At 40.8% G+C, this 14,570-nt stretch overlaps 1 protein-coding gene across 1 annotated transcript in view; it reads left to right on the top strand.

The window, feature by feature from the left end:
* The first annotated feature begins 989 nt into the window (after nucleotides 1-989).
* The window catches only part of LOC308106832 (chromodomain Y-like protein 2), a 30,337-nt gene continuing 16,756 nt past the window's right edge, over nucleotides 990-14,570 (top strand). Inside the window, exon 1 of the mRNA XM_080458813.1 lies at nucleotides 990-1,375. Within this exon, the coding sequence (XP_080314939.1) occupies nucleotides 1,352-1,375 (24 nt within the window). The 5' untranslated portion in view covers nucleotides 990-1,351. The remainder of the gene's footprint in view (nucleotides 1,376-14,570) is intronic.

Raw genomic sequence — 14,570 nt, 5'->3', positions numbered from 1 at the left:
TGTGTGCAGTAGGATTCACACCTGAGAACGTTCCATCACAGGTCTGTTGCTCTGACCTCCAGGCCACTGCTCCGTCCAGATTACCTCCCACTTCCACACACCAAAGCAGTTCAAAGTCTCTATTATGGTAAATGTAAAATCCAAATACAATTTATTGTTGTGGGTGATTTTCTTTTATGTAGCTAATATTGAATTCACCAAAGTTTTCTATTTTTCTAGTAATAGCAATTATATGATTATACACAAGTTAGTAAAATATTATAAAGCAAGGGTCAGCAAGCTTTTTGAATGACTGTATGTAATCATCTATTTTCAATCATTCAAATCATATATTTCCATACATCCATTTTCCAAAGCAAAATTTGTCAATTTTACCCATAAATACCAATCACTCTTCTCCAATGCATTGTCTGTTATTCCACCCAGATATAAGAGTCTGACTAAAATATGGACATTTTCATCACTGCAACACAGAAAAAGTTTAAAGCTTATATTCAAAGGTTATCATGGCACTATTTTACCAGTCAGTCTCACACAAAATGGAATTGGCCTGTATGTGGCCCCTGAACTCAAATGTGTTTGACAGCCTTGTTTTAGGTAAAATGCAACACATTCAAACAACCGCTGAGGAGAGAATATTTTTCCTGACGTTCACAATGGGACTTTAACATGAAGTCAGTACAGTTTGTGTTTCTTAATGAAGACTAAAATGCATTGAGTCTGTCTGTATGACTGTGAAAAGCTGATTCCATTTAAAGAAGGTAGATCTTTCAATTATATGCCTTTGCTAGTGTGCCAAGGATTAGGCCAACTGTGGCACTGGTGCCCGACAAATCCCTCCACAGCCACAAGTCATTTGTTGTGGATGTTTCAACATTAAAGTAAATGAAGGTATCTTTCGTTGACACTCCGGTGTGCTGGTAGAGTTGATCAAATCATATAAGGGGATCTGACTCAGCTGGTGTTGAGTAAACAGATCCTCTCCCGGTGAGTAGTTGGGCTGCAGCAGAGCCGTGCGGCGCGGAGCGGAGCGGAGCGGAGCTTGGGCGCATGCAGACCGACAGGCTGTGCGTTCTGAGCCGGGGACTAATTTCCAGCCCTCCACTTGGTTCTGGGTAAACAGCACCGCCCCGATGCTTGTTTGTTTTAAGTGTGGAGCGATCCATCGCGGAGCGCCGGGCTCGATTGACACTGCCTGCTGATCTGCTTGCTGCGGATTGCTCAGAATAACAAGGCTGCTCGCTAATTCCCGTCCGCCGGGGCTTTCTCCGAAACACCGACGGAGTACACGGTCCAAAAACAGCCAACGAGGCAGGCAGGGACGCCGCGTCGCCGTGCTCCGCACCCCGCTATGGCTTCAGGAGACCTTTACGAGGTAGGATAACACCCCGTCCGAGCGAAATGGCATGTAATATTGACGAATAATGGAATTAGGAAGTAAAGGGAAGGGCGTCGCGCATGTATAAAAGCGGTGTCCTAAGCCCTTTAACAGGCGAAACTAACCCGTCTCCAGACCAGGCGGCTTGATTCACGCTCATATACTTTATGTCGCTTCTGCTCTACTTTGACATAATTGTTTGGCGGCCGCGGTGGATAGATGAGGTGTAATTTCACGGGTTGAACTCCTCAGTCTGACGCCGAGTTGAAAGTCGTGGTAAAGTGACAGCAGCGCGCAGCGGACGGACGGGCGGGCGGCATGGTGAATAGCTCCAGACGGAGTGATGGGTTCTAGAGGTGCGCATACATGCCCATCACGGGCTTTTTACTGCCACTACCACTACCACTTTCATAGCACACTAGTTTATTTATACCTGGAGAAAACAAGCATGCTATTGCCTGGATTTTGTAAAAAAAAAAAAAAATGATAATAATAGTAAAAAAAAAAAAAAAAAACACAACTCCCACAGTGGTGGGCGTAACAAGTTGCCCAAATGGGTGTCAGGAAGGTCACTCTGCCCTGGTACGCACCATCACTCTGGAACCGGTGCCAGATAATGAAGCTCAGTTCCTAAATCAGCTTTTATATAAACAGACACTTTAGTGTCACTGTGCCAGTGTGGGAGGATGAGCCCTCACTCATAAAAGCTCCCACTACATTATGCCCCCCTCCCCCCCAACTTTGTCTCACAAGTAATTTATTGTTGAATGCAGGGTTTTCAAAAACATTATGACTTATTACTATTAACATACGTGAGGTCCAATTCTTCTCATGCTGGTTATAATAGTTCAATTTTAACTTTACATGTACTTTGCCACTCTTGTCATAATTATACTTGTGCACAAGAGTTCCTTTTACTGTTTTTAACTGGTTAAATTTTCATTAGGGCTGCACAATATATTGCAAATGTATCCTTATAACTATACCAACATGTGCAATCTGCATTTAGAAGACGGACAGAGCTGCGATAAATGATGTTTCCATATACTTTGCATTTTTGCTTTGCCGGTTCAAAATGACAGAATTGCAGGTAGAAAAAAGTGTGAATCATTCACGAGAATTGTGTGATTAACTGATTAAAAATATGGATTCAAACGACCATAACTAGTTCATATCTAGTGGACAAATTTAACAGCAAATTTAAATACAAGAAGACATAACATCATCTACATAAGTGTTGTCGCAAGTCATATTGTTCAATATCCTCAGTAACATTACTGTCGTATGTTATGTGCCTATCTAAGAGAGCCAGGTGGAGGTAGAAGATTAGAGAGGCTGGACGGTTCCAAAAATAACGTAAAGTAGCCATAACTTCATTGACCATACATACACGTTACGCGTGCCGTGAAAAAGTCATTCTGAAAAGAAACTTGGTTCCTCTGAGTGCTCAAATAGATTAGATTATCAGCTCACAGCAGGGCCGGCGTAGGACCCTGGGAGGTCCGAGTATGGTCCACTTTGTCCATGGTAAAGGTTAAAACGGTAACACTGCAGGTCAGCTCTCACAGTCACAATTAAAAAAAATATATTTGTTATGTTGACAAAAATATTTCCTCGTATCCCCGAATAGATATGTAAAGCACAAACTCAAGTCTAAATTGAGAAGGTTGTGGGTTTGAGTCCGGCCCAAACCTTTCTTTGTGGAGTTTGCAGGTGCTCGCTGTGCACGCATGGGTTTTCTCCCAAAATCTAAATGGTGACTCTAAGCTGTGAGGTTGTGCAGTTGTCTGATTCTGTGTGTTTGCACTGTGATGGCAGCCTGTCCAGAGTGCACCCCTCCTTTGCCATTGGTCAGCTGGGGTCAGCTCCAGCCCCTTTGTGACACTCAATTGGATCAAGCAGGATGGAAGACAGATAGATGGGCTGTGTTAATCTTGTTTCCGGATGCTGGGTTGTTGCTGTTGTTGTTGTTTACATATTCTGGTTCAAAGTCAGCATTGATGATAGGCTTGTCTCCAGTAATATTTGCCAGGCAGTGCACTTGTTTCTGCTGCTTTATTCATAACCGTGTCATAGTCTGTGGGCATTAGGGTTTCCATTTCTTTGCACATTAACATGAAAACCTCCAAGTGCTCCTGAGCCCCTGAGCTTTGTAACCTGCTCTTAATAACCTTCAGGGTTTTCAGGAGCAACCTCCCTGGCAACCTGAGTGATAGAAACTGTCAATAGAAATGTGGGCACCAGCCCAGCCCAGCTCCATGGTAAGCATCTGTGAGGAGGTTATATTATGTGTGGAATGGCAGGTCCTCCTCCTATGCTTGTTTCACAGGCTCACTCTGCGCCTCCACGTTTCTGCAGTGCATCCTCGTTAACGCTCTTTTACAATACCACAGGTTACCACTGTAGTACTTGTATTTTAGCCATACCAACTCTCACAAATGTGATGCGCTGGGCGGAGAAATCACTCGGATGGCACAACTTTACATTTTTTAACAGGACGACATTTATTTATTCATTTATTTTTTAGCCGACCTGCCAAAATACAAACTGGTCACTGAATACTCACTTTACAAGCACTCTCAAGTATTGAGGCATATTTTAAATACCTGCGATAATTGGCAATAAGTAATTGCTTTTTTAAATTAATTTGTATAGCACATATATTTCTCATTTTCTTTATAATGTATAACAATGTTTGCTCCTTATCCTGGGAACGTGCTCAGTTTGCAATTTTGTTACATAATATTGTCAATGAGAGAATCAATAAACTATATTTTGCACAAGACCAAATCAATATATCCATCCCATCGCTGTCTCCATCTTTGTGACCGTGTGCCGTTTGGCTGTTGTTGATTTCATTCACTGTTATTTTCAGTTTTGAATTACAATCCATTCATTTAGCTGCTTTGCATATTGACTTCATGCATTTGCAAACTATTGCAACAAATGTTATTTGCATTGTTTCAGGTCCAGTGATATTGTTTCGTATTTATGGCTGCTGAGTTGGAAAGAAAAACCCTGTCTACAGCTGTATGTTGTGGGATTGTATTTTCACCTCAAAGAAGAGGTGCTGAGCAATATTGTACTTTTATTTTTAGTTTGCGAGTCCCAGATTGAAAACGAATCCTGCTCCTTACTCACTGTTGGTTTTGTAAGAAATCTGCTTTCACGTTTGCCACGAAGAGCCAGCGCCAGTTGAGTGTCTCAGTGGATTCTCTCTGCTAACGCAACAACAGTTTCTTGACAAGTTGATGCTTGATAGTTTTTAGGTGGAAATTACCGAAATGAATCGTCTGGAAATCTGTTGAGTTGAGATTCATGACAAGTAGTTATGTGTGGAGTGTGCACGGTGGAGATGCCATCGTTATTTAATTAGCCAGTTTGGCTGTGAGGAATTGTTTTGTTTCGTGGTTCTGCAGAAAATGGCGGGGAAAATAAGATATTATTGTCAGTTCACTATCATTAGTGTTTTGATGCATATGGATTTGTTGTGACAGGTTGAGAACAACAAAGAGAAGTGAAGAAATATAATACCATTCTGCTTTTGCATGTTCTTTGTTCCTTCGTTGAGGGAAAAACAAAATAACAAGATGGCTCAAGCAGCATTGGGGGTGCACCTTTCTACAGGACGGATTCACACAGTTACCAGGATTTCACAGCAAAGCTTGACGAGCTGAGAATAAGACTGGATCTTTTTCAGTGGGGAGGAACTTGTCGGATTCGGCTTCTAATATGATTTGTTTAAGCTTTGATTTGGGATCTTTTGGAGTCCTTAAGTCAGAAAATGTATAATTTAGGTCCAAGACGTTGAAAAGTCAAAGAAATAAATCAGTGGTGGAATGTTGTTTTTAAGCAACTATCGGTGACCTTCAGGCCCGAGTTTGGTTGGCTGAGACCAAGGTGAGGCATTGAAATGAGCTACTTTTATGTTGACCTTTTGTGGTTGGTAAGCAGTAACTTCTTGACTTGTATTATATGTGAGAATTCGAGGTTCGGTCTCTAAAGGGTTAGGACAGCTGTTGAGTTGTATATTGTGTGATTCTCTTCCACACAATGCGTGTAGGATTTGTACCTACACATTGAGAAATGTATGAGGAAGGCAAAACAGTAGACACTCTAAACTCTGTCTCTTTCCAGCATTCTGTTGTGTGTGTGTCGTACTTTTTCAAAGAGACTCTGATGGCTTATTTTGTAGAAATCACATTGTTCAAAAGGGTCGGAACAAATGTAATAAGTGTTGCGTAAGAAGCCCTGGGAGGCTGTGCCTGGTGCTCCAATGTGTCGGGACATTTGAAAATGTCATCCAGAGCTATTGCTTGTTTTAAAATGCCATCAGTAAACAAGGCCATCAGTCTCATTTACAAAATGAAGCAAAAATGAAGTCATTAAAAAGTTGTGTTAAACAAACATTGTGACATTGAAACGACTGGGAAAGTAACCTGTAAGCACTTTTGCTAAATTGCCGCGTTTGCTGAGCTGTAAAATGCAAAGAAGTGGTGGAGGTTTCGTGAATGAGGAGAACAATGTAAACTGACAAAAGAGCAACTGGGGTCCGTTGCTCAACAAATAAGCGCTCTGCTCATCTTCATCTGCCCGACTGAAACATGCTGCATACAATAGATAAACAGAGAGTTGTTTGAGGTAAATGCTTTTTGAAATTGCATCAGTGCGATGCAAAGGTGTATTTAAGGATTACACTTTTAAACTAAACTAAAATTCTCCCCCCAAATCTGCTATTTTAATATCAAATGTTGTCCTCGTGATGAGATTTGGCCCACCCAGAAAATGGGTCCACTCTCTATTGGGTAAGATTGAATCTCGATGCTTATGTTGACATTTTCTGTGCGACGTGCCATTGAACTTTTCAACCATCCAGTAAAATATTAATTACAACATCAACCTGAGTGACTGGTATAAATGTCATTCGTGGCTTTGGTGATCCCAGCATTACATGGGAGGCTCTTTGTTGTACATGGACACCTCAAAACCAGTGGTCTTATGTCATACAGTGGAATGGATTCATAGATATCTCATGTCACAGTCTGGCAGCCAAACAAAACCTGAGATAATCTGACAGTTTCACGTGTTTGACGACTGCTGTCTCGCTGTGCTGCTCAGCCACACAACACTGCCGCCACACACAAGCAAGAGTTAACCTATTTTCATGGAGCTTAATGCTCGACCACATCCATTAGCTCCTTAACACGTAGAGCTTTTCGGCGCTCAGTCCGTCCATTCAGAGAAATTTGGGGTTCAGTGTCTTGCTCAAGGACACTCTGGCGTGTAGACAGCTAGGGAATTGAACCAGCAGCATTCCGATTGAGAGATGCCTTGCTCAACCAACTGAGCCACAGCCGCCCACATAGATGGAAGACTGGCAGCCCTGCATACCAATCACATGACCAACACATTTTTTGACTGGCACATGAGCATGCACCGCCTTCAGTGCCATTTGTATTGATTGACTGACACTGTCGGTGTTTGAACCTGGACCCGGACCTTCTCGCTGTGAGGCGAGAGCGCTAACCAGCACGCCTGTAATAAAATGTATGATTTTATATTAATTCATTGCTAAAATTGCGAACCCTAACCCAGGCTTCTTCTGAACAATGCGCTGACTCTGAAGCCATGGACAAAGACATGTTTAATGCATATGTAATGGTGCCTGAGCAGTTCGCCAAACATCGCTAGGAGTTTTCGGCAGAGAAAGAGGAAGAGGGCAATAATTGCATCTTATGCCTTTGCTGCAATTATTGCCTCCTCTCCCCAAAGACTGAGAAGGCACGCAACCGCAACTGACCTCTGTGCTGGATTTTAATCCTGTCGGACATCAGATAGCCTCCATGATTCTTCATTTCTTTACCATTTGTTCACTATGTGACAAAATAAACTAGATGGTTGCAGATTTGATGATGTCAGAGACGTAATGTTAGGAAAATTTGATCAGCCAGGTTCCACACGGCAGTCACATTGGCACATAGCCGATCTGATTTATTTTCACATATCAAAGAGGCCGGCTCTTTTATTATTCAATTTCAGCCCATGCTAACGTCATTTAAATACAGTGCGTTTATAAACCACATTAAAACAATCTTGCCTTTTTTAGATTGCGAGAGGCCCCAGTGATAAAACATTATAGTTATTTTAAACAGCTAGTGAATAGAGAGCTCTTATTAAGACTCTTTTATTGACAAATACAAGCAGAAGCTTCATTAGTCCCTTTCAGAAAAAGAAAGTGTTTTGTGGCTGGTTTACTGGAAATGACGCCACTGGTCTAAAGTCCGAAAATAGTATCATAGATTTGATCTGCATTGAGGTGAACTTGCAATAGATTTGGGAATCTAAAGACAATCCTGTTGTTGAACTGCAATGTGTCAGTGAGCATAGGTGAGGCTCAAGCTGTTTGAAATGACTGAGGCTGAAGGATGAAGTTGTTGCTTATGTCACCTGAGCTTTCCGTGTTTTTCTTTCAGGTTTTTAAAAATAATTTCAGTGGGTATTTACAAGTAGTGGTTTTACAATAATGTATTGATGTCATCATTGACCAATGAAAGGGAAAATGTAAATATTTCTGTATTGTTAAAAAGTAATTACTTTGAGAAGTAGTTTTCCACGAGAAAATCTCACAGTTATGGACAATGTTACCCATCAATTGCTTCTTAGTTCAATGGGATTTGACTCATTCACATAAACTGAATGTGAAGGAAAAACCTGGTATTTTAGCTTAATAATTGAGAATCTAATTTTAGGTTTGAAGGATTGCTGCTTAAGTACATTCTTGGTGAGGTTGTGATGGGCCCCAGAGTTACATTTACTTAGAGAGTAAGAAATGTGTGCTGTGAATTTCACTGAATTTGTATATGCAGTGTGAATTAAGTGCTTATATAAAAGGAAAAAAGCAGCTTAGTATGGAGTAACTGGATAAGGTAAGTGAAGGAGTGTGTTTAACAGTAGGATTATTTCTCCAACCAGGTGCTTCTGCTTGAGGCACAAACTTTGTGTTTGGGGAGGGAATAGATCACTCAACACTGTGCCAGCTGCCACACTATTCGTTCGGTCTTTCCAAGGACTGTGGTTGTTGGGTTTGCCTGCACTAGGATGTTACTTCCTTGTGTGAGTTGGAGTGATGCAATCTGTGTTGCAGATGCTGATGCATACCCAGTGTAACTGATGGTGTGGGGTCAGGAATATGCTATATTGCCTCTGCAGACCATTCAGAAAATGTATGTCATCCTGTGGACTACACAACTCCTGTCTTGCCATCTTTGACAGATCTTTGTTTGTCCGTCTCGCTCTGTTTCAGCCTCAAGGGGCACTGCAAAAAGTTTGGTGGCTAAGGGATGAAAAGCCCCTCCATTCCCTCAGCTCACACCAAAATAGCATCATTAAAACTTGATTTCTTGTGGATGCAACTGGACTGTCTATCGACTCCATATCCATTCCTGTGTGTTTGCCTGCATGCAAGTCTGCCATGCTGTTAAGTGTGACCCTGTTTTCAACTGGCAGCATTCATACCTCCCGTGTGATTCAGTGTCACACCCAAAAAGTTCTCCGTCCATCGCTGTTCACGCCTGGTAATGAGTTCAAAGCTGCAGTAAATCACGGTTGAAACTATCCAACCATTTGTGACTGAATAAGAGTGGATGATGTCAGCCCCCCTCAATTTGAAGTGAATATTCCCAAACCCCTTTGTGTGAAAAAAAAGAGCCCACAATGACTCATCTTGTGAATTTTCAAGTCGGTTCTACCTTATGAAGAGACATTGCTCCGGCAGAGTCTAACTCAAGACAGAACATGTCTTTTTTTTTGTTGGTTGGTTGGTTTCACCCAAAGCTATATTTGTAACATATACCTATGTATGATGCTACTGTAGAAGTGGGGTATATTTTATTTAACTATAAGGCAGAATAAACGGCGAGTCTTTGGAGCAGACATACAGTCAGGTTCATTGGTATTTGAACAGTGATGTGATTTTGAATCTGCACGTGCAATAAAGAACTCTGGGAGCGTTCACTCATGAACTATTTATAATTTTGCAAAAAAATGTTTTATATAATATATAACCCACATAGAAGTTTCATTGTATCTCAGTTGGCACGTTGTAATTAAACATGATTAGAGATATTCAACAGTGACTCATTACTTGAGTAGATTTTAATACAAGTACTTCATTTCTCTTATGCAAGTGTTTTTTTTACACCTATTCTCTACTTTTTATTGAGTAATACCATGCTAAATTAACAATATTTTTACTTTTTATAGTACTGTCACCTCCTGTTGTTGTGTATGAAAAGCCTCTTTGAAAAGCTTATTGAACACAGTGGGTCACTTCATGTTGTTTTTAAACTAGTCAGTGTGAAGAATGAAACTACACATGATGGAAACCTTTTTACCTAAGAGTTTAATTGGAAGTTTTTTCAAATGTTTTTTTCTCTGTGTTTACCCTGTGACGGACTGGCGACAGGCCGAGGTGTACCCTGACCTCGCCTGTAGCCAGCTGGGATTGGCTCCAGCACCCAGCAACCTTGCACAGGATAAAGCGGTACAGAAGATGATGAATAGATTCATGACTTCCATATACTGAAGAGTATAAGTTTGGTAGATTTTTGCCAAAGCACAGCGCTTCACTCAAAACTGCAATTAACACAGTTATCAGAATAGGAGCCGTTATGACACGTGGTTATAAATTACTTGTAGTGAAGGATGAAACCTCGGGACATCATTAATTGGAGTTAACGCCATAGGAACAGGCGACAGTTTGTTTCAATTATCTACATTTCCTTGTAGTCCTTTCACTGTTTCTTCAGGAAGTGAAAATCCTGCTCAGCTATGTTGAGTTCATGTTGCTGGACTTTCCATTAATCTTAAGAAGGTCTGTGGTTCATTTCATCTTGCCTTGACTACTGCAATTCCATTTTCACTTGCTTCAATAAGACCGTCCTCGGCAGACTTCAGGTCATACAAAATTCAAGCTGCTAGACTTTTGACAGGTTCACCCAAAAACTTCTTATCAAATCTTCATTGGCTCCCAGTCAAATTTCGAATTGACTTGAAAATTCTAATTCTCACTTCCTGGGCGTTGCATGGTCAGGCCCCTCTATACATTGCTGACATGCTGTGTCCCTACATCTCAGGGCGCACCCTCCGATCTTCAGGCCAGAGTCTCCTAAAGGTCCCAAAGACCCGCTTTGAAACCCAGGGGGACCGGTCCTTTCAGGCTGTAGCCTCCAGCCTATGGAATGACTTGCCCTTGTCCCTTCGCACTCTCGATTCCACGAGTTCTTTTAAAAAGCACTTGAAGACGTTTTTATTTAGGAAAGCTTTTGGCTAAATACTTTTGTCACTTTTACTGTATTTTATGAAATTTGTATGTTCTGTTTTATTGCACCCATTTTATGTACAGCACTTTGTGATTTTCTTCTGTGAAAGGCGCTTTATAAATAAACTTTACTTACTTACTTACTTACTATGGTTGCCTTTGCCGTATGCTCTGTGTCATTATTTATCTGTACTGTAGTGTGCTGTGCTGTCAGATTTGAGTCTTTTGACAGAATCTCAGCAGAACATGAAGCTCTGAACATTTCACAATTCATCTTGCAACTTCTCTCTGTAGTGACCTACTTCTATTGGCAGTTACATACGTGCCCTTTCCATAACATTGCCTTCTTCAGGTTTGACAGACATTGGAGGTAGCCACAGGTTTATCCTCTCCGTCGTGTCCTCAGTTGTCCTCATTGGGTACATTTTCAGAACTCTTCTCATTTCATCTGTCCTTTCTGTTTACGAGATTGACCAGTCGTTTACACGAAGGCCAGTCTGTTTCTGTATTCATGAAGATTATATTTACATTAAAGCCCACCTCCTCATGATAGGACAGTAATCTATTGGATGTTTGACTTTTGCCCCTGCTCACATCGTTGTGGTGTGTTGGAGCATGGATGTATTAAAACATGCAGAACAGTGGCGAGACAAGAATCGGACACCAGCTTGTTAAAGGCCTGTTTCTGCAAAAGGGAAAGAAATGGACTGAGTCTGTTGTGTCCTATGACTTCCAGCTGTTTTACTATTGTTGAGCTTGCCAGTGCATTTCTTTCATCTGCATATGTACCATAGTGTTGATTAGGTCTTTAATAAAACTTTAACCATCTGTCTGATCCAGGGAATGTCAATCCTATGGTCAGGGCACCATAACCAGCTCACCACCAGGACTTCCCACAGGATGATCCATCATAGTGTACAACTAACCGAGACACGCAGTCAATTTTTCAATAAAATTACTGGTAGTGGCTGTTTATTATTTGTTTACTGTTTTACTAAGATAAGCTGGCGTACAACAAGATCTAAGCCAAGAGATCATTGTTAATAATAAGCCTTTTCGCTTCATCATCAGAGTAGCATCAAAGGTAAAATTGTGAGAGTGAATTTGAAAACACTTGCCCGCTGAAGGCTGTACACTTTGTAAAAACTGAGAAATTAAAGGATTTAATACAAGTCTTTCTCCAAATGCTAATATACCATTATTTTTACGAATCCAAGAAATCAGGCAAGTGCACAAGTACTCTTGTCCAGTTAATCTTTGTCGGCTCATTAAGTTCAAACTGTTTAGGAATTGTAAGGTAAGTCCCTGATGGTGTATTCAGAGCTTAATCAATGTCACTTAGACCCTTTGAGCTTTGGGGTAAAATATAACAACCGCAGAGTCCTCCAAACAGCTGCAGGAGGATCTGAAAACGAGGCTCACTGATGCCTACAAAACAGTCAAAAGATATCACGCTTTCCAGTTTGCAATTTCTACTGTCTGAAATGTCATTCAGAAATGGCAGCTAAGGGGAACCGTGGAGGACGAGGCAAGATCCCTAAGACAAACAATATATTCAAATAAAACCAGCCATCTGCTGGGAAGAAAACCAACAAAGCAAACCCCCAATAAAACAGCCGAGGGGCTGCCGGGAAGATATTGGTTTATGCTGGGGGAGTTGTGCACTGAAAACAGGGGTTTTCCTGAGAAGCAAAAGTTGCCTTTGGGCTTCTAACATATCTCACTATATATTGTTTGCAATGCCAGGGAAGACACAATCCAACTCTTGGTTTGGAGGAAAAAAGTTTCAGCATTTGCAAATGACACCTTGCCGAGTCTTGGCACGTAGTTGGAAATTTGGCTCCAGGATTGTGTATCAAACTATTGGTACGGAATAGACAGGAGAGTTGATTACACTAAATATCACCAAATTCTGAGTGTAAATGCCTTTCAGACAAACTTCCAAAGTTTGGTTGAGGGTTTGTCTTTGATGATGGAAAGTCTGCCTTTTTGGAGCCCTGATGTTTAGTTCAATGTCCACTTCAGACAATATGAACGGTTATTTTCTTAACGTTCTCATTCGTATGATGCTGATTTGTGTTGTCAAATCAATAACGGAGCTTGCTTTTCTCCAGGAAGTAAAAGAGCTTTAAACACAAGTTCTCCACCAGCACGGCGGATGAGCTTCTATATACCAGTGTTTCCCAAACTTTTTCTTGAGGGATCCACATTTTTACTGCTGCAAAATTCGGCCACCCCACCACAGCACGTACGATTAAACATAAATAAGAAAAATAAAAAGGTGAAGGAACCCGATAACAGTATGTGAAATACAGTTTCTTTGTTATTCTCTAACAATGCGTTCCTTTCTCTGAGGATAAACTTGTTGTGTTTACACAGTCTCTGGGTGTTTGGCGGATTGGTGCCACGTCAGCTTGCTCGGTTTCAAATTTTCATTCGCCAGTTTTTCACCACAAAAGATGCACTCACCTCTAATTTTGTTCTTTGCTTCTATGAAGCCATATCTTATGTAACTCTCCTGATACGCTCTTTTTTTTTTTTTTTTTCTCGGTTTGATGGATTCACCTTTCTCTTTCACCCGACACAACGCCCTTTTTACTCCCGCTGCTCACTTTGCGAGCTTACCCATGTGTATATTGAGTACAGGATGTTTGTGTTCAACAAGCTCGTATCCTCACAGTATTTTAAAACTTTTAAATAGTATTTAAAAAAAAATTATTTTACAATAAATTATTTTTATTTTTTATTTTTTTAGTTTTGTGACAAAAATGTTGACTCACATGCTTTTAAAACATTAAAAAATGGTATAGCCTCAATGAATCTTTGGCCATGGGGGTTGGACCCCTCGGGTTGGGAATCGCTGCTCTGTACATCTTTAGTTGGCTTCATCATGTTTAATGAAACTAAATTGAAATCAAAAGACTCCGTCTTTGATTCGTCTCTCCAATATGTAGACTGTGAAACAGTCGTTAGAAGTTTTAGATTTTTGTTTTATGACACATGGTCACCATTCGATCCATCCAACATTAGATCCATTGATAAAAGTAATGGGCTCTTGCACATTTAGGTATGTTTCAATCATATAGTGTACTCTTCACTTGTGATGACTCCTGTTACAGTGGTAGAGTAGTACTATTTACAGACTTGATTTGGACAGGAACACACACCTTTACTTTTAGTTCCAAACCACACTGTGTTGCAGGTGTTACAGGCTTGTTGGTAGAATGTGACAGCAGTGTGTGAGGTCAATCGATAGTGCATTGCTGTTGCACTTGGAGTGGAGTATTTCCTCTACACAGGCTGCACTTGATCAGGCTCCCCACTCCGGATGAAAAGCCTTAAAAGTTTGAAAAGCCTCACACTTCATTCACTTAGGATTTTTTTTATATGTTTGTGAGTTATTTAAAGGGATAATCCTAACCTACAAATAATAGTTTTACTGGAACTGTAAAATTTCTGGTTATAAATAGCGATAACAAAGAGCTGTGCTTTTGTTGTGGAGGTCAGCCTATTCTGAACAAACACGTTTCATGTATGGTTAACCTTGTTCACTGAAACATATACAACAGTGTTTATATTGCGTTAATCTGACACCATAATGAATTTGGAGAATTACTCAACAATACTGATCAAGGCAAAAGTGAACATAGTATAGTCTCTTGTTCAGAAAAGGTTGTGTGAAGGCAAGGCAAAGTCATTTTCAGTGTTCTGAAAATTGCGTGCACTCTAATACATTGATGGGTTTTTTAGTTGGATATAATGTGGTGTGCTGGGATTTCTTTTCACAGCAGAGCTGTTTGGATACAGCAGCCCAATTCCCCAAAGTGAGCACACACAGACCCTGATCTACTGCTGCCCACTTCATATAAGCTA

Source organism: Lipophrys pholis, assembly GCF_963383615.2.
Source record: "Lipophrys pholis genome assembly, chromosome: 2".
Classification (NCBI taxonomy): domain Eukaryota; kingdom Metazoa; phylum Chordata; class Actinopteri; order Blenniiformes; family Blenniidae; genus Lipophrys; species Lipophrys pholis.
Note: the sequence above shows the minus strand (reverse complement) of the source record. Positions and strands in the feature narration are given on the sequence as shown.